The sequence below is a fragment of the Coturnix japonica genome, chromosome 3 (genome assembly GCF_001577835.2).
Source record: "Coturnix japonica isolate 7356 chromosome 3, Coturnix japonica 2.1, whole genome shotgun sequence".
In the NCBI taxonomy this organism is placed as follows: Eukaryota; Metazoa; Chordata; class Aves; order Galliformes; family Phasianidae; genus Coturnix; species Coturnix japonica.
In genome coordinates, this window is record NC_029518.1 from 60,754,611 (window position 1) to 60,775,283 (window position 20,673).

Genomic DNA, 20,673 nt, shown 5'->3' on the forward strand with positions numbered 1-20,673 from the left:
TTGGTACAACTGGATTTGTGTAGGCAATACTAATCAATTAACAAAAGTGAATGGAAACAGACACAATCATTTTTTGGTAGCCTGAGGTACCACATTCTCCCACTGACCATACAGTGAAGCACACAGGCTGCACACAGAAACCTAAGTCTTTTCCCTTTATCCACTCTGTCTCTTCTTTTGCTTAATTACTGACAGAAGTGCTACTTACTGCAGGAGATATGCAAACATATGTGAAATATGCTTGCAGCGTGCAGCCAAAAATCTGAGGCAGCGGCCTGCAAGCAATTAACTATGAACACAAACATGTTCTCTACATCTAGTACATGCAGTTGGCTGACATTCCCAAGATAAGTTATTCGGAATTATTCCAGAAAATCCTGAAATACAGATTGTAAAAGCACGTGGAATAACATCATCTGTCAAGGACGCTACTGTTGCTGTCAGTATTCTTCAAGGCAAAAGGCTAGAAAGCAGGGTTGGAAATCTTAGCTTCTAATTATAAATCACAGGGTTTCTACATTTTATATTTCATATTTGAGAAACGCTTTGATCACAAGGCCAAAGCAAACTGCCTACTTCAGATACCTGCTTCTCTTCATTCTTACCTAGTGCTGGGCATGATGTCGCCTAAACCCACCTGCTGTGTATGATCATCCCAGCTGATCCAGGCTCTATACACCGCTTACTGATTTCCTGGGGAGGTTGTAGGTTTGAACTTGCAAGCGCCTTACAGAAGCACAAATATGGGGAAAAAATACAGTGCAAAGGGGTGACACATGTCATACAGTAAAGTGACAGTGTGGTCTCGGACCTCCCACCTAAGTCCAAGCAGCGCTCCCTCATTTGTGATGTCACTGAGAGGCTCACCTCACAGTCCTACTAGAAGCCCATGATGATTCTTCACAAGCTGTTCTCACCGTCTCTGTAGCACGGATTCTGTAGCCACTACCACTGGAAAGGTTAGTTTTGACACAAATTAGACTTAGTCTCTGGGCAAATTTTTATTAAGACAGAGTTTTTTCTTTTGTTTAAGAAAGCAGCAAAGTACAAGCACACATTTTGTTAAAAATCTCAAGAAATACCAGAAAATGCTTGGTTGAGTTGTTTCCTGTAATAGAAGAGAGGAAGAAAAGTATTCTCTTCTGATTCATATGTACAAATCATTTCAACTTCACTAGCAAACACAAGGATGTAAGAAATTAAGACATAACCCTAAAGATGTGATATTTCTTTGCCATAAATCACTACATACTTTCCAGCAACTGCAAGTATGCTGATTGTTCACTTAATCTCTTAAGATGGACATTTCTCTTTGAGATGAAGAACAAGTATTAAATCATTTTTTTCATATAAAGCACGATCCTATAAATGTGTAACAGCAAACCAGTAAACAGAATTGTAAGGTAATTAATTCAAGAAAATAACTTTATTATTGCAAACTAACAAAACTAGAGCTCCTTTCTAAAATTATTATCACTACTGTAGACTCGATGTGAGAATCCAGCTTGTATTTAGAGGTATCTGTTTCGAATGTACTCTCTGTACATGAAGAAGTCATCTTTTCCCAAGGGCTGCATGTTTCCTTTTCCAGCCTGAATGTGTGCATGAAAAATCTCTATTGATTTCCTATCAGCTCTTGGAGGCTGGACTTCATAAATATTATCTTGAGAAAAGGAGGAGATCGGTATTCTGAAAGAAAACACACAGAATATTTGGAACTTCAAGTAAAACAAAATTGCATAGTTAAAGTATTTATTTCCCTTGAAATCTATGCATGAGAGACAAAGGAAAGGTAACCTGGCAGTCAATAATCCATTCACCTAGATTGTTACCACTACTGCAGGCCTGGTAAGACCTGATTTCCAAGTAGGGTAATTAGGTAAGATGTCACTAATAATGTTACAGGATACTTTCTGTACTTCCCTCACTCTGTCCTCATTTTTTCCATCCTTCCTCAGATCTGCTATCATTAGTAGGCATCCGAGCTGATCTGTGCCATACATCACAGCAGATAATGGGAAAACTTCATTGAACTACCCACTCAGTAACAATTATAACAAGCAAGAGATTACTTTCTAAACCAACAAACAGAAAGGATTTATCAGATAAGAAATGTCCATCTATCTGTAAGGAAACAGATGACTGTTGGCAACAGCACTTTGTACACTGGCACAGCTGATGTCTCCTGAGCTTATCTTTTAAGTAGCTTCATACAGTACACGTTCTCTTTGAATCCTAATATTTACACCTACTCATCTTAGGAGAAATACATGCAGTTTGAAAGTTTCCAAGAACCTGAGCACACCAGAACTTTTCTAGGCACTGTTGTAAAGTCAGACTCAGAAGCTGGCCTTCTCACTACAACTCTGGAAAAATGCATAGGCAGCAAGAACTGACTGCGTCCCCCCTGTACTCTGGACTCATAAAATAAGGTCTGGAGCACTGTGCCCAGCTTAGGGCTCTGCAGTACAAGGCAGATGCTGAAATACTTGGATGAGTTCAGTAAAGGCCATCAAAATAATTTCAGAGCTGGAGCACTTGATGCAGGATGAGAGGCTGTGTGTGCCAGGTTTGCTCAGTTTGGCTTTCTCCAACTGCCTAATGAGAGGTTATAGGTTGCATGGAAGTAGCCTCTTCTTGGAGCAAGTGATAAAAGGACAGATTTCAAAAAGGGCAAGAAACAGCAATGTGGGATGTTCTGACCACATTTAAGGGAACTTTCTTCCATTGTGAGGGTTGTCAAACATTGAACAAGTTGCTCAGAGAGACTGGAGACCCCCACTCCATAAGGACACTAAAAACTCAGGTGCACGTCATCCTAAGCAACTTAATTTGGTCCTTCTTTGGGCATGGGATTTGACCACATGGCCTCTGGCATCCTTTCAAATTTAAAATATTTGATGGTTCCAAGCCAAATTTTTCAGTAGCCATACATTCTCCAAAATCAACAACAAAGTAGCAACAAAACTATTTACACACAATATATAATAAATTAATGAACACAAAGTATATGTTTAACAATTTCCATTTTTAAAGCATGTAGCTATTATGAAAGTAATATTCATAAGCAAAATGTATATACAAAAGCAAGTGTAGAGTCTTGCACCTAGGGAGGAATAATTGCATGCGCCAGTACAGGCTGGGGGAAGACCTGCTGGAGAGGAGCTCTGCTGAGAGGGACCTGGGCGTCCTGGTGGACGACAGATTGACCATGAGCCAGCAGTGTGCCCTTGTAGCCAAAAAAGCCAATGGCATACTGGGGTGCATTAAAAAGAGCTTGTCCAGTAGGTCTAGGGAGGTGATCCTCCCCCTCTACTCTGCTCTGGTGAGGCCTCATCTGGAATATTGTGTCCAGTTCTGGGCTCCCCAGTACAAAAAAGACAGGGATCTCTTGGAAATAGTCCAGCGGAGGGCCACAAATCAGCTCTCATATATTTATAGTTTTTATTTCACCTGGAAAAGCTAATTTAACTCTTTAGATAGGCATGAGCAAACTACTGCTTTATAAAACTCTCCGTAAACAAAGCTGCCCAAGCATTCACTGCAACAAAGATTTAAACACTGCAGATACACTTTCTTATCACCATATACACTGAACACTTTTATATATCAATACTTTTCTTTGACCTCAGAGCAAAATTTCTTGACTCCTAGGATCCTCTTTCATGAACAACTGGTACCAATGCTCGAGAATATCTTATTAAAACAAAACAGGTACTGAATAACCCCATCTCTGGTATACTTATCAGCCACGGCAACCAGAATGTAGGAACTATGTGAGATAAAATAGAGAGATAAAATGTGAGATAAAACTGGACTACTGTTTCATGGAAAGCATTTACCAAGGTGTTCACTCATTTTTCTACCATCTCTCTGAGACACACAGAATCCTCTAGGGAAAAGTTCTACTACTTGGTTGTGTCTGATATGACATTCCTTTGATTTGTGATTACATGCCTCGGTTACTTGTAGTTCTTAAACTGGAAGAAATGGTGAACAGTCATCCTCTATTTGTCTCCTCCGCATCACTATTATACAACCAAATGTATTTTCTCTCTCCTCATACGTTAGCTATTTTCTGATCAACCTCATCATCTTGTCATTTATGAAGAGTTCCAAAGCCTACTACATTCTCTTTGATAATGCAATGAACAGAACTGACTTTAACACCACAGATTTTCTTTAAACTAGCTTTTTCCTTTGCCGCCTGGTACGTTAGCCACTGAAGGCAAATTTTCTAAATACCTTACATTACTTAAAAGCATACTGGAATAACAACCAGCATCTGAAAAAGAGAATGCTATTGTTAAATACCATATCAGTATACGCACACATTTTTTGTACTCAAAACTTCTCAGCTAAGAAATTACAGCAGCAACTTTCTGTCAAAGTTGACTATTTTCAAAAGTGAGCATCAATCAAGCCAAGAGCAATGAAGATTCATACATAATGAATCTTGCTAAGTTTCACAGAAACTATGACTGACTATCTAGGTGCTCCTTAAGAAATAAGTTACTTCTGAGTGGGGAAGGTCCTCTTTAAAAGGGAAAATACAGGGAACTGTGCCTTCAATGAACTGTAAAATTCCAATTAAGGCAAAGACCTTCTATATACAAAATACAGGAACGTTCTTCTAGCTGCACTATGAGCAGCTAGTAATGCTTGCATGAGGTAATGCTTGTAAGGTCAATATGGAAAAAGACCCACTGATTCTTAATCAACTGGAAGAGAAATGTGAAGAAAGATTTAAGTACACCAGCAAATAGAATATCAGACGTTCAAAACTACATGATATTCACAGTATAACAGCAACCAGTTGATTTCCAGAGATGACAAATAACAAGGCTACCTCTGAATTAAAACTTGGTCAAAACAGACAAATGTCAGACAAAAAAATCTATTAAAACAAAGATTTAACTTCATCTTTCAAACTTCCATCACATAGACTGTATGTCTGAGTTGAAGAGTTGGATAATTAGATTTCTTGCAAAAAATAAGTCCATATGAAAATATTTTCCTTCTGTACTAAAAGAAGACATTTTTTTCTACTGTTTTCAGTTTCTAAGAAAGGAAAAGTTATAGGTAATCTATTACATCTAGAATTACCTAAAATAGTGTGTGCACCGGTGGTGCAGTGGTAGGAATGCCGCTCGCAACACTGGAGACCCGGGTTTGAATCCCCTGCGGCTCAAGTGGTAGAAGTGCCGCTCTGCTACACAGGAGGCTCGAATCCCGGGGGTTGGATTCGATGATCTCTAAGGTCCCTTCCAACCCACACAAGACTGTGATACTGTGATAGCATGGTTTAAATTCATTATTATTTTTAAGAACTTAAGCATAAATTTTTCCACTTATTTGATACATAGACTCAAAGGACAAAGTCAGAAGAAAAAGCATCAAAACTTCTGATTTTAAACAAGGTGAGACTACAACAGAAATTCCCTTTCAAGCCCTTGTGATCATCTTCCCAAACTAATCAAATAACTTATACCTCCTGACTACAACTACAACTTACCTAACAAAATTATATATATATATATATATATATATAATTTTATATATATATATAAAGTAAACTAAAATTGCAAAGATTTAATATAATAATGCAAATAAAAGGTTTTTCTGACTATCTGGACTGAGGATACAGACTGAACTCACAAGAAGTTTTGATGCCTAAACCACAATCCTTTCTGATATTATTGAGATTTCAACAAGTGTAGTGCAAAGTTAGAATAAATACATTTGTGTTCTTCCTTGGAGCTTGGCTGAATGGCATGGATTAACTGTCTAGGTATTTCAACTACAGTACCCTAAAGATGTCACATCTAACTGAAGTCAAAGCATTCCCCAATCCTTACTGTTATTCAGTGAAAGCTGCCTTAGACGGTACTGCACTCTTCATTTACAAACATTAACATATCCAAAAAGTATGTAACACAATTTCAAATCCAAAACACAGCTTTGATCGGTGATCTGGCCCTCAAATTTTTACTGAAGCTAATCATGGAAACACAGCTATTTCAGATTATGACCAGCTAATTTAGCAACGTGTCAAGAAATCCTTTTGACTTATGTTGTACTTTAACAGTCAAGGGAATGGTTGCTACCTGAAGGCATCTCTTTTCTGAACTTTTAATGATAAACTTAGATTGGATTTAACAATGAATCTTATCAGACAGACTGTAAAATGCCTTAAGATACAATCTGTTTCTTCCCATGCTATTTTTGTTTAGTATAGTGGTTCCCAACTTTTAAGCAGTTTTCTGAAAACTGTTACTGCTTTATACCTCCCTGAATCCACCCCTTAATATCTTACATATCACCACCCCTTCAATTCTTTTCCCATTAATTTAAGGGACTTCTGTCATAATCTTCCTTGCTTCCAAGACAAGGTCTACAACCACAGCTTTCTTGCTCCCTTTGTAATTTAAGGGTGGATACTGATAACTCCTTGCTATTTATGACACTCTTGCTGGCTGACAAAGGGGAAGTGCTGAAAGTAAGCCAGACCGGCTCACTCATTTTAAAGACATTCAATAGTAACACATGATGATGCACATTTCTTTGGGATCTTCAAAAGAGCAGAGAAGCATTTGAGCTGGCCAATGCCAGTTTAGTTTAGTTCCTGCTTAGTCTGGCACTGCAAGCAGCATCTATACCACAACCGTACTTTTCACCAGTTGTTCCAGCATTCCAGTAGTTAAGCATGCAGTAAAATTTCCTGCTTTGCTTCGTGTTTTCCATATAAAATATTACTTTGTTTTTGAGGAGTCTCTTAGCAACATTATAGTGCCCTCAGAAAGGTAACTGCAGCGTTTTAAAATGAAAATGTAATTGCCTGTTTTTCATAATGTAATTACTAAATAGCGATCAATTTAATTAAAAATTTGGTAAGGGCTTTTAAATTGCAGAGTAGTGCACTTGCTTCTATAATCAGTATTAGAATTGTTCTTTTGATCACTAACTTCTGAAACAATATATGTGAAATAGTGATAAAAATGTAAATTTTGCGAAGAAAAGCCTCTTATGGGAGGAATTTCAACAAGTATCTCTTCAAGGGCGAATCACATGAATTCCTAAGCAGATAAAATTGTGATCCAATTTTGAGCACTGAAATTTAGTTCCCTTTATCTATGATTACTGCAGCTGAGAATACAATCTAAACTTTGTTTCTACTCTTAGAACTCTATTTCTTGTAGAGAGAGAATAAATGCTCACCTTATAAAAGGTAAAGGATAAAAACATCACAAATTCCTGGTACTGCAGCCAGTCATTTCTGAAAAACACAGCCAATGCATATTGCTTATGTCTGTGTTATGGTAATATAAAGTCACTGGTCATCCACAGAGTTTGGCTGCATATCTAAAATCAAGTTAAATTATATTTCACCGTTGTAGACAGAATTTGCTATATTGCATCAGATTTGGTTCTTCTAGAATTAAAGACATATAGCTCATGAGATTGCAAAAATCTTATTCCACTGACAATATTTTTGTTCTTCCTTATTTTAAATTATTGTAATTCCTGTTGAGGCTTCTTAATCTTAGCATTCTGTGGTACTACAACAGAATGTAAATTAATATTAAAAATGCAAGTGAGTTACCTGCCTATATGATTAAGATAAAATTCAGAAAATGCTTGCTGCTTTCATGCTTCTCTTAAACAACAAAAACTCTTGCTTCAAAAGTGATGAAAGTCTTCTGAAGAGCTCATGACTCACTAATATCCTCTCACCAGATCAGCATTTTATTTTCTTAGTGGTAGTTGTATGGACAATACTGTAGAGTTTCAACTTTAACTTCTAATATTTTTTTCCCCCAACAGTGATAGTTTATCCTCAGCATCTCTATCATATACTTCTAGTTGATTATGAACATTACAATAGGTGTTTTCAGAATTGGTATCACATTCTAGTCCATCTGAATTTATATCTAGATGTTTGTAAAGTAGATATTTTTCAAAGAATCCACAGCTTCTGTAGTTACTTATTAATCTTTTTTAGAGCATTTAAGCTGGAAATCTAGCAAACAGCATTTGAAGCTAACAAACTGTACAAACTTAACAATGTCACCATCTAACATTGAAAAGATGTCATTTAATCAAATGTAGCTGGCCTGTAGAGTCCACTAGGAAGTAAACAGCAAAAACCAAACCAAAACGTACTACAGTAATTTGATGTCTTCTCTATTTATTGATTTGTTTCTAAAGACATGACATTTCTGAAGCACGAGTGAGTCAAGTCATTTCCTAAGACTTGAAGAAACTGGGACAAAGCAAATGTCATTTTGACCATTTAGTTACTAAATTTCAATTTTCCACCTACTTGCTTCAACATATTAAAAATATCCTGAAAGAACTGTAGGTTCACGTATGCCAGTTTTGATTACTAGACACATATTAAACTGTAAATGTTTACAGAATGCTTGTACAATCCTCTCATTTAATAACAGAATTATAAAATCACAGAATGGCCTGGGTTGAGAAGGACCATAATGATCATAGAATGTCTCTTTACACAGTTAAACACTTCAATAAGAATTTCACAGTCTACATTAGGAGTAGGTTCTCTGTGGTGCCAAAAAGGAATCTGAGAGAAGGTGAGAACATCTCATACAGAAGGGTGATCTCTGAGGAGCCTTTTAAGTAGGGATGACTTAAGCTGACCTTGCTGATTCAACATTTAAGGATTATATATAAAGGGATCAGGAGGTAGGTCATGACAAAAAAAAGCAACTACCCAAAGAACACACACAGAGGGGTGGGGGCAAAGAAAGGGAACACTGTGTTTGGTTTTGGAAAGGGAGAACTTACATCAAGCATAAACATTTAAATTCTGGTGTTTTTAGTTTTTTTAATTTAAGCAGACATGCATAAACAAATGGAAAATGATGATTAAATCAGATAAATGCTGATGGCTTTATTGGCAATATAACATTCAGCATCTCAGATGACAAGTCTACCAAAAATGCTAGTCTAATCTAATCTAGACTTTCTATTCTGAAAAGCTCAGAGCTCAGTGATGACAGAACAGATGAAAGAGAAGATTATTCTTCCTACATACATGAGGATCTGAATCACATGGACTTTAAACTATTTTCCCGAAGTCCCTGGGAAACAAAACCCAAACTTAACAGCAACTAGATAAGAAGTCCTTGTGAGTTAAGTATAGTGTAAACAAATAAAAATGTAAAGTTTGTTAACCTATGTTTTTATAAATATTTATAAGAATTCTTTGACTTGTGAATAAATGTTTTTATTGAAATTCGTGAAACTTTATTCTATCTGACATGAAACAACAAATTAGGGTGCTAATTTGAAGTACAGAATGCAAAAAAAGCACTGCCTGATCAAATTACCGGCTTGGTTAAGAAGCCATGACAACTAGTAATTTTCAGAGTCACTTGTTGACTAATTATGAATGCATTTTGATTTGCCTTTGTTTCCACAGCACTGCCAAGAAACCATTTAGGATACTTAGCATAGGTTTAATGTAAAAAAAATCAACCTACTAAACCAACTACAGATTATGTATTCATTTACTTCTGCCTTTCAACAATAAGGACCCCACTCCATCCAAGAACTCCTAGAATTTGAATACGCAGAATGATGAACAAGCTAAACTACAACTGTTTCTTTTGCGCAATTATAAGGAAGTGATAATGGCATGTTTGCTTAACAAATATAGCACAACTTTTTTCATCTAATCTTCCAAGAAATAGACCTTATACTAACAAATACATAAGGAAGTACTGAATGAACAAGAGAATTTCTCCAAATGGATGAAATTGTTTCCAAAAATAACTAGGGCTGTAAAACACTGAATGATAATTATGTGTTCTGCTGTATTTTTAAGTTTCTACATGATATTAACAGGTAAGAAAGGCTCAAGTAAAACAGTCAATAGGCTAAAAGAAATGGAAAATGCAGGATGTTTCATTGCTCATCGAAATTTTCCTCATTTCCTTTACCTGGACACAAGCAGTAAAAAAGCCCATGAAAAACAGTAAAAACAAAAACCACAGTTAAACAAAAAGCAGTTAAAAAAAAAAAAAAAAGTAGTAAAAACAAAACAAAAAAGCAGTAAAAAAGCTCCTTGAGCAAAGTTAAAATCTAACTCGCATATAATAGTTGCTACTCAGTATCAGTCATGTATGATCAATACAGGTGTGATAAGCAGAATCTAAGCAGTCTTGATTTAAAATAAAATTACAGATCTAACATTAAGAGAATTTAGAAAACATGGACAATATAGCTTTGAAGATGGTCCATTTTCAAAAGCTTAAGGAGAACACAGCCCTAGACCATCCTGCAGATATCGCTGAATTTTCCTCCTGCTTGAGCTTCATCAGCATCCGAACAGGGCAGTGGATATATCTGGATTCATTAAGGTTGCTGCAAGTATTACTGCTGTTCTGCATGGCCCACAATACATGCAGGCACTGAAGACGCCTTGTATACCAATGTATGCAACCAGCTAGTCTTTACTACAAGAGAATTAAAGCAATTCCACAGTCTTCTCCAGAAGAGCTACAGTGAATCAAAACATCCCATTCCTCATTCAGGAGGAAATCAGATTTCTTGCACTCCTAGATAAATATAAAATCACTTGGAAAATGATTGAAAGTATGTTTTTCAACAGAGTTATTTATAACAGCCTGCAAAGAGCAGTAGGAAACCAGGTACAGGTACATCATGTGAGCCAGAAGTAATTATACCACGGTACTCAAAAAACCCTCTCTCTCTTCAGATGCATGGTACTACAGTGTTCTCAAAGAATCACTGTGGTCCTTGTTCAAGTGTCCATTTTGCTTCTAATCCAGAGGAGGTGCATACTATTTTTAGGTTATATGTTTTAATGCATGTTCACAGTACTCTAATCTTAGTATTCTCTGAAGAAATTTCTGGTTCAGAGCACCAATTCAAATGTTAGCACACAGAGAGAAAGCTTCCTTTCCCCAAAACTGAACAACATGCTTTGAAAGAATGGCTCCATTTATGACCTATGTTGAAAGAAGATTCTGTCACCACCTGAACAGTACTTCAAAGTTTTTAAAGCTTTTAAAATGTAGAACTGGCAGAGAAAGACAATCTCTATGATTTCCAGAGGAGTAACAGCTTTGTGTGCTCTGTGACTTTTACACTTAACGCGACTCAGAAACACATGGAAATTACTCTAGGGAAAGTTAAAAACCAATTGTCTGAACCTGCCCAAATGCCACCACAATTATATGCACAGATTCTCTTTAATGTGTTCATTTTACAGCAGCATAGCATGGGGAATAATTTAAGTTAAGGGGGCAAGAAAGGGATGATTATCTCCTACAGCTGTCACAAGCACGCTGGGAGGATTTGCAACTACACAAAAAGAATCACCTCTACGAGCAGCAAAAATATTCTTCTTATTATAAAATGATTTCTTAATAACCATTTCATTTCAAAACACTCAGAGTTGTCCTTTCATTTTAAAAACAGTTTTACATTAAAGTAGCAAGCTGGCAAACTGTATTCCATTATGAAACTACAGATGCATTCATTTACAAAGTGTAAGCTTATTTATGACAAACCATGCACAATGGTGTCATATTTTAAATGTACACGTTATCAAATGACTATAAACTGATGTTAGACAATGTTAAAGTTTTTAAAACTGATGAAGTTTTAAATCTGTTGTCTTATCCTGCTCCCTCAGCCCCTTTTAGACACTCCCAGTTCTTTATCCCTGACTGGATGAGTGCCATGTTGAGAGTTTCCCCACTTATTCAGTACAGGAAACAAAGCGAAGGTGACTGTAAATCAATGGATTGCAGTACTGGTCTGTAGTTCTATGGAGCAACTGTGTTGACAGGCAGAAAATCACATACGTCAAAACAGAAGCAAAAAAAAAAAACTAGCATAGGAAAACCTATCGTATCAGGAGGTATCAACTGTGAAGTCAGGAGCTGATCATATAAATATCAAGACAGTATGATATTTGGATAATATCACAATCCACTGTTTTTATCATTACGAAAAGATTCAAATGATTCAAAGTCTCATTAGAAGATGTTACTGTGCAGTGATAGCGACCCATACTCTGTGTACAGTGATTCATAATCACAGCTACATTCCTTATTTTGGTATAAATTAAATGGATGCATTTATTATAACTTTAATTTGTATTAATGGAAAACTAAAAGAATAAAGGAAACATGGGATCTATTCTATATGGCAGATAATCCTAGAGAGTGATCCTCCTGCCATCCTACCTCAATTGTCTTACTTTGTCGAATGTGACCTCCATAACAAGTCTTTTGGCATTAAATTACTCAAGAAGTATTTTACTGGTAAGAAGCATTTGGAGTTTGATTTTCCTTTTCAACCTACCTACCTTTTCAGAGCAAGGTACAAACAAGAAATTTACCTGTTATAACAAATAATCTATTAAAAAATATGCCTCACCAGCTCTAATGCATGGAATCATTGTATAACAAAAAGCAGACAACCATAAAATCCATGGAGATGCTTCTGAAGAAAATGCAAACTCAACATGTTCTTTACTTAAAGTGCACAGTATAATGATTTAAGCTACCACATATCTGCTGACTTCACTGACACAGATACAAGTGTGAAACAAAGCAGAAATCCACTCCTCGTTTGCCCCACCCTCTCCAACACTGGGTCATCCATTAGAGAAAAACAATAATATCCCATTTGACCTCTCAAGACTCCATAATTGTACGTTAAAACAAATATATGGCATTCATAGCTTTCTCAGAACAAACTCAGATGTCTGCAGTCTAAAGACCGAATTGGAGTTCTCAGTTTTTTTATGAAGTATACGTAAGTCAATCAACCTCTTTTAATCTATCTCTTTCAAAAGCAATCACAGCAATAAGAATTGTCTTTTACACTCTGTGACTTCAGCTTTTTGCATAGAGATAACTGCAAATCATGACTGGTAAGAATTTATGTCACAAGGGAGAAGTCAGGACCTGATTCTTCACACTACGCACTGAATCCTCAACAGAAGTTTGACTCTCTAACAGTCTAACATAAATTTTACCAGACAAACTTCTATAGGTCTAATGGAAAAAGTAAAAAGAAATAGGCTAAGGGAAAAAAGAAGAATACTTACAAATTTATAACCCTATCCAACTGATGTTTGGAACAAAATTGCTGGTTGCTCTTATCTTGCTTGTGTTGACTCTGTCCCAGCTGAACAAACCTGTGAGAAACAGTTGATAAGAAAACAAATCAAATGTAAAAGCAATATCTCCCCAAATGGCACAAACAACAAGTCTTTAAGTAGTGATCATAATCCACTTCTGGAGTAAACAAAAGGGATTTTTAAAACTACACAGTAGGTGTATGTGAGAATTCTGCAGCTTCGTCTAGCTTGGAAAAGGTTTGCCTATTAGTTGCTGTCATGTAGTATTCCATGGGGCACAAGAGGAGACCGAGGGGTGACCTCGTTAATGTTTATACATATGTAAGTGGTGAGGTCAGGGGGATGAAGCCAGGCTCTTCTCAGTGGCATCCAAATGATAGAGCAAGGGGTAATGGGTGCAAGCTGGAACACGGCAGGTTCCACATAAACATGAGAAAAAATTCATTCACAGGAAGGGTAACAGTACACTGGAATGGGCTGCCCAGACAGGGTGTGGGCTTTTCTTCTCTGGAGACATTCAGAACCCACCTGGGCACATCCCTGTGTGACATGATCTAAGTGTTCCTAGATCCTCCTCCACCCATTTCATATGTACTACTTTCAAATTACACACCACATAAGAAATAGCTATAAAAGGCATTTCAAAGCACAAAAGAGTGCAAGTGAAGTAACTATTCCTAAAGAGAATAATTGTCAGGATTAATGAACTGTCATCAAATCAGAAAAGATCAAATTGAAATAGAACTGCCCTCACAAAAAGAAATAATAAAGCTACAAATATATGATAGTCACTGCTGTTACACATTAGATAACAAAAACAAGTGCACAGAAGCTCACTTCATTGCATGCTTCACAGCTATTCCCTTTAACATACTGTTTTCTTCTGAGGTGACGAGGTTTTCTTGAACATTTTTCAAATCCCATTAATGCCCTAGTCTGATCAGGTGTTTGAAACATGAGTTTATTAAGCTAATATAATCAATTGGCACTCCTGGTGTCTTGCATAAGCAACTGCTCTCTTGGCAACAGCATTTGCTGTTATAGTTCATCTGTAACTGAAATCACTCTAGTTCAGTTTTGGTTAATAAAATTTCAGAAGTTTCAAACTCATTTCTGTCTCAGGAGAAAAAGATATGAACCAGATTCCGTTTGGTTTCACTGTTACTTTGCAAAATTGAGAAGTAAATATGAGAACAATAGCTTAAAGGCCTGTTTTTAGAATAACCATCACATAGCCTGTGTTATACGTGAGGTTACACAAATTCAGAGCCAGAGCTCCTGATACTACAGAGTCTTTGTATTTCACTGGAGAAACACACTAGTAATTTACTCGTTGCTCTGTGGGAGTTGGCCATTCAAGACACCTGCAGGCACAGTCACAACTACCAAATATAGGACAAAAGTCTGAATTACCCTTGAAATAAAAGCAGAAATTTCTGTAGCTGCTAGAATTTAGTTGGAGGTGGGAGGTGGTATCTTGATACTTGCACAGCTCCCATCTGCAACTGCTCACAGTAAGCCAGCAGCTCCTGAGAAGATCCTGCACATGCTGTGCAGCATGCTGCCTCACATTGTAGCACTTTAAAACAAAGTGCAGGAAGTGAGAGGGAACTTGCTGGACCGCCTGAAGAGCTGTATTCTGTCCTGCAATATGCTCTATGTTACTCTCATCTCCTGTATGTATGGTCCAAGATCACAAAATGATTTATTAAGAGCAAGTGGCAGCGTGATGCAGTTCAAAACGCAGAGCACAATATTACTACACTTCATGCTACATATATGTATTTATATATAGATACATACACCCACATCACATGAGTCTGTATGCTGCCATTACATGTAACTTACATAATGGCAACAGCTAAACTGATTGCTGTCCTCTCCTTGAAGCCTATAGTAGAATGGCCTGTCATCTGAATACCCATGCCCCTACAGCAAGTTACCTACTTTCTTTGACTATTTTACTGCTGAGACCCTACACCAGGAATACTGCTAGTAATATATTAAGTAACAGATACTTCTATTGAAGTATCTTTCATTTAAGTTCCATGTTGCATTTGAAGACAGTGGCATTACTTCCACGGAATTCAGAATTGAAACAGACATCTGAAAATAATTTGATTTTTAAAAAAAACAAAGCTATTTGGATATAACCAAACCACAGAATCACAGAATCACCAAGGTTGGAAAAGACCTACAAGATCATCCAGTCCATCCATCCACCCATCACCAGCAGTTCTCACTAAACCATGTCCCTCAACACAACGCCTAAATGTTCCTTGAACAACTCCACCATCTCCCTGGGCAGCCCATATGTCTAAAACATAAAATATAAATATGTTTAATCAAAAGAAGTGCTTCTGACAAGATTTTTTTAATCACCTCAAATCACCTTTTAATTATTACAAATGGAAATGTATCTCACCTAGCATAGATTGTGATATCATCCTCAGAAGGAACATCTGAAAGATTAACTCCATATATGTCTCTGGTAGACTGAACTACATTCTGAAACATAAGAGCAAAGATTGAGACTGAGGACACTGTAGCAACTTCTAAACACAATTCTGCTTTCAAGAAAGAAGTTATTTCCAAATCTGACAATTCAAAGTGCAGGCAAAACCAAACAAGTTTCTCACATACACAGTAACTTTAGCTTGTGCAAACTGTATTAAATAAAAATCACTTCCTAAAAATATTCTCCAAGACACTTGCTCAATAAAAAGGTAAAACACTCTTGAAAGATATCCTGTCAGAAAAAAAAAAAAAAAGAAAAAAAAAAAGAAGGTATCAAGAATTTAAATTAATAGAGCACATAAAGATGTATGTATTATGTGGAAATTCAATATAGAATGAACTATATTGGTTTAGATCCTGCTCCCACACTTCCTTTCATATTTCCTTTTGTCAATTCTGAAATAATTATAGTCCTCAATAAAACAGAAAACTATTTTTATTTTACAAGTTACGTTGTCTCTCAGAAAGCTATAATGAGAAGTCAATACCTATGAATACCTCTCTATTGTCAGTGGTAAGCTCAGGGGGCTACTGATAAGGCACATGCAATTGCAAGCGTGTCAACTACAAAAATAGGTAACTTTCTTTTAGTTAAAAATAGGAGAACTAAACAGAGCCTAACTCAATAGGTAATCCTTTTCAGCACTACCATTTTAGTAAGCAAAAAGAAAAATCAGCAATGTAAATTATAAGTAAAATTTGATGCATGAAAAGTTGCAATAAAAATGGAAAATATGTCTTCACATGCATTAACAAAAATCAGAACAATTCCTCCAACTGTAAGCCACTAGAAGCCAATGCTACCTGCTAATTGGTATTTAAATGTATCCTTCATGTAAGCATCTTAAAATTCTTGAAGACGTATCTGAGGTATCAGCATTAAAGTGCATTCAATTTATAGATGGAAAATTTGAAGAGAAATATCTTGTTCAGCCATTGAGTAGTAAGAATCATGAAGAAAATAGGGTTGGATTTCTGTTAAAGCAATCATCTATGAACAATGTGTATTGCTGGAAAACCGGTACTCTGTTTTCCTGCCACAATGGAAAGTTTTCAGGTAACATTGTACTTACACAGAAATAAATGCACTTCTATTGGCCAATTGGCCCAGAATCTCCAAAATTAATACCAAACAACTTCATAGTTATTTTATTGTAAACTTTTCATTATTTATTTATTCATTTTTTCCCTAATTCAGGCCATTTAACAAAGGAACAATTTAAAATTCTGCAGATAAATCAGGGTGTGATTTAGTCAGACTGAAGGCAGAGCTCAGGCCTTCAGATCCATACTGTGATATGAGTCAAAGCATGGTAAGGGGCAATGATCAGAAGTATACTACCACTTTGAACTAACTACTGCCGTTCAATACTACAGTAGATATATCTTGTACGGACTACACCTGACCTGAGCCCCTTTCAAGTACTGTAAGTGTCCAACATCATTTTTCATTCTTTATAAATGCTATTTTCCTCTTTAAGCTGTGTGAAATGTGTAGTGCAGGTGAAGATGCTTACACGATAATAAGAATAGCAAAGTCTGTATCACCAGTTTTGCTAATATCTACTGGAGATCATTTAATTTCTCTGTGCCTCACTTTTGTTTGTTCTATACTTCTTACTGCTTATAAAATATTAAAAAATGTGAATTTTAAATTCAGGTTTTCTTGCATACCACAATATTTCTTACCTCCGTGATTTTGGTGTTATCTCCTGCATCAGTCACCTTTACCGGAGTAGAACGTTGAGAAACAGCACCTTCATCTTCTTTGTCTGTCCCAGAATCATCTTCAGAACTACTAGACACTGCCTCCTCACTTGGGGGTGGGGGAGCACTAGCAGCTGTTTTGCGCTGCAGTACAGTTTCCTCTCGATTACTTTTGTTCCTGTAAAAGATAGAGGCTATGAAATTAGGAGGACATTAATAGTAAGTACTTGAAATTCCTAATTTTGGTTACTGGCTTACTTGAGGAAAAGAGAATTTCTACCCTGCAGAGCAACTTGCTGCTCATCTTTTGAATCCCTTAATTGATTTAATTTTCTTCAATCTCTTCTTATTCTTGAGCATTTGAAGAGTGCTCACAGGATTATGCCAGCTTTTCTCTGCCAATTCTCCATCTCTTTACTTAAATCCTTCTCCCCTGCTGTCACGTTAAAATGTATACATAAAAATTGAGACATTTTTGGTTTTGTTTCACTTGCTGACTAAGGGGATGTACTTCACTAACTTTCTTATTCTCCAGCCTCAAATCTTCATCAGAACCTTATTTTTTATCCTACCCATAGGTAACCCTCAATTCATTTCTCCCTCACAGAGAGTGCAGAGAGAGCACTTAACCTTGACATCAAGATGTCTTGCCAATACAGATCCTTGGTAAGTGACTAATTGTTTCAGGCTTTGTTAGCCTTGCTAAGATCACATCTTAGATTGACTGTAAGCTTTGTTAGCTTTGCTAAGATTGTATCTTCAATTGACTGCACACACACAATCCTGTAGACATAAACCATTGACCAAGTCTGGGACTAGGAGTGGATTCAGCTGCACCTAGGCTCCTTACCTGTGTGGTTCAAGGAGTTCAGAAAGCAAGGGGGTCCACTCTGAACCTTGTGACTCAACAGGAGAGCCTCTTGCATGCATATGTTTAACCCTACACTTTATGCAGTAAATAATCAAGTGTATTCAGTCATCTCAAACCTGGTTAAGTTCATAGAATGAAAGAATTTCTCAGGTTGGAAATAACTTTAAAGATCATCAAGTCCAACTGCAACTTAACCATACTACCCTAACTCTAACAACCCTCTGTAACCCTAGGTTACAGCTCTAGTGTTCTCAGCAGCAAAGGCATGGAGGTCACTCGAGTTCCACTGGAGCTTTCTATGACTGTCATAGAGCTGTACATTTGCAAACTCATACAGTGATTTGCCTCTGTAGTGAATTAGCTAAACTTCCTAAGTTTTAACTACACATGTAAACAAGAGGCCTCACGAAAGTTACTGATCCAAGATCACCCTTTGCTTGATCCTAAGTACATTAATGCATGAGGATTCTTACAGCTGGAATGAACACCTTAGAGAGAAAAAAAAGCCCACAAAGGTAAGTTTAATTTCTGACTCAGCAGTAACTGGTATCTGCTTAAAGAAAAAAAGTACAGAAAGTTACAAATACCGTGTTCTTATCAGAGAAGCTTAAGTAGGTTATCTTCCCTGCTTTTCTAAGTGAGGTGAAGATCACAAAAGAGCAGAATGAAGCAAGTAGCCAAACACTAATAAGAGTGATATCCCCATCCCACTGCCAACACACACACAAAAGAAGGCCGAGATCTAATTTTCCTGGGGACAGATGAAAACAGACTATTAAATCTTCCAGAAAGATCACAGCAGATCAGAAGGTGCTGGAAAAAAAAAACAACAACAAAAAATAACAACAACAACAACAACAAAAAAAAAAACACAAAAAAACAAGGCCATCCCTAGAAGCCTTTTAAAACAAAAAAACTCTTTGTTTCAGTTTTATTTTAAAACACTGAAAAGCCCATGCAATGGAGTATGGCAAACTGTTCACACAGTATGTAGGGAATGTGGTGTGCTTGGCCAGACAGATAAGCCTAATGGAATATTAATCAACTTAAGAACACTGCACTGACATGTTTCCTTTGACATGTACATTGCATCTTGTGGGAAACATCAAGCCCTGTGCTTTCAAATAGCTAGAGTAAGCTTCCCCACATAAGAAGTAGCACCTATCATTACCAACATGGGAAACAGAGGGAAGTAGAATGAGACCTGATGTATGAAGTAGACTTTAGTAGACACTAGTGTCAGGAGAGCAACACTACAATCTAATCAGTATCCCTAAAGCAAGCCCAAACACACAGCAGTATGTGCAATTTCAAAACAGGAATTCAGGGCTGCAACTCTAACTCCTAGATACTGAGATGGAGATAAATGGTACTTCCTTATGCTTACTCTGATTGAAAAATGAGCCAGAGGAGGATCATAATAGATTTGGTTTATTCAGTAGTCTGGATAAGCTATTACTGAAGAAGATATCTAGATATGGGTAAATCATTTTCCTTTTTCTAGTCAAGAACCAGTAGCATCATCTCTATACAAAGGCTTCTAGTACAACGGAGGAATCAAACAGGAGGACATGGAACTACAAAATTCTGACCTATTATAAAACAAATGCAATTCTGGTACCACAGCCTGATCAGGACATTTAGGCACATGTCCCACATGCCTGGAAAAACACAGAATTCCACTGATAAGTGCTGTGAATCTACTGATGTCAGTAGGACCATTTTACAAATACAGTTGTTTGGGACTTAAGAAAAGCAATAATATCACTATGTTATACAGTTCTTAAAATAATGAAAAGGCCTCTAAATGTTGCTTTGCTTTTGTCTGTTTGTTTTGTTTTTTTCCTTTTTTTTTTGCATTCACATCCTCTTTAAAAAGTGGTGCATTCTTTCATTTAGTAATAAATTCTCTCTCTCTCTCTCACATAACAGGCATCTCTAAGGTAAGGTGTAAGTCTTAAGCCACATTTTACTCCAGTACACTAACCAATGCGTGGCAAATCTTATGAGAAATACCCAGGGAGTCCTGGAACATGACTCTGACCCAGCTGACTGTCCTACCACAATCCCTCAAAGTCACAGCAGAGAGTTCAAGAAAAAGCTTGAGAAAGATACAAAAGATTAAGAATGTCATGGTGTATCTGGAGGTAATTTAGTGCAAAATACCAATATTAATCCAAAAGAAAAGAACAAAGCTTGACTTCAAAAGCACCCACACTTTCAGAGTCCATTGGAGAAATGAACTGGATAACTATAAGACAGTCTTTCTCTTTATTTCCAGGAAACATTACTAGAATTAAATCACGGTCTCCTAATGATAAACCCAGACCACTCAATGTTTATTAACAGTGAGTCCCTCAGGGTCAAAGCATGACAGATGTTATTTATCACAGTCAAATTTTATAGCTTGTAACAGAACGTTAAGTTTTCA

At 36.7% G+C, this 20,673-nt stretch overlaps 1 protein-coding gene and 1 long non-coding RNA gene across 4 annotated transcripts in view; one reads left to right on the plus strand and one right to left on the minus strand.

The window, feature by feature from the left end:
* Positions 1-587: 587 nt before the first annotated feature.
* On the plus strand, positions 588-20,573 carry LOC107311848. The gene is made up of 3 exons (XR_001554276.2): positions 588-959; positions 17,979-18,037; positions 20,175-20,573. It is a non-coding gene; the product is annotated as an uncharacterized LOC107311848 (long non-coding RNA).
* Positions 983-20,673, minus strand: part of FIG4 (FIG4 phosphoinositide 5-phosphatase) — a 59,139-nt gene continuing 39,448 nt past the window's right edge. For 2 of the 3 annotated variants that reach the window (XM_015858713.2, XM_032443322.1), the window contains exons 20-23: positions 17,354-17,549; positions 15,573-15,655; positions 13,115-13,204; positions 983-1,689 (exon numbers count right to left, since the gene is read on the minus strand). In XM_015858713.2, coding sequence (XP_015714199.1) covers positions 1,512-1,689; positions 13,115-13,204; positions 15,573-15,655; positions 17,354-17,549 — 547 coding nt within the window. In that variant the 3' untranslated portion in view covers positions 983-1,511. Of the gene's footprint in view, positions 1,690-7,122; positions 7,277-13,114; positions 13,205-15,572; positions 15,656-17,353; positions 17,550-20,673 lie in introns of those variants that run through there. The other variant, XM_015858714.2, reaches the window with a different exon arrangement.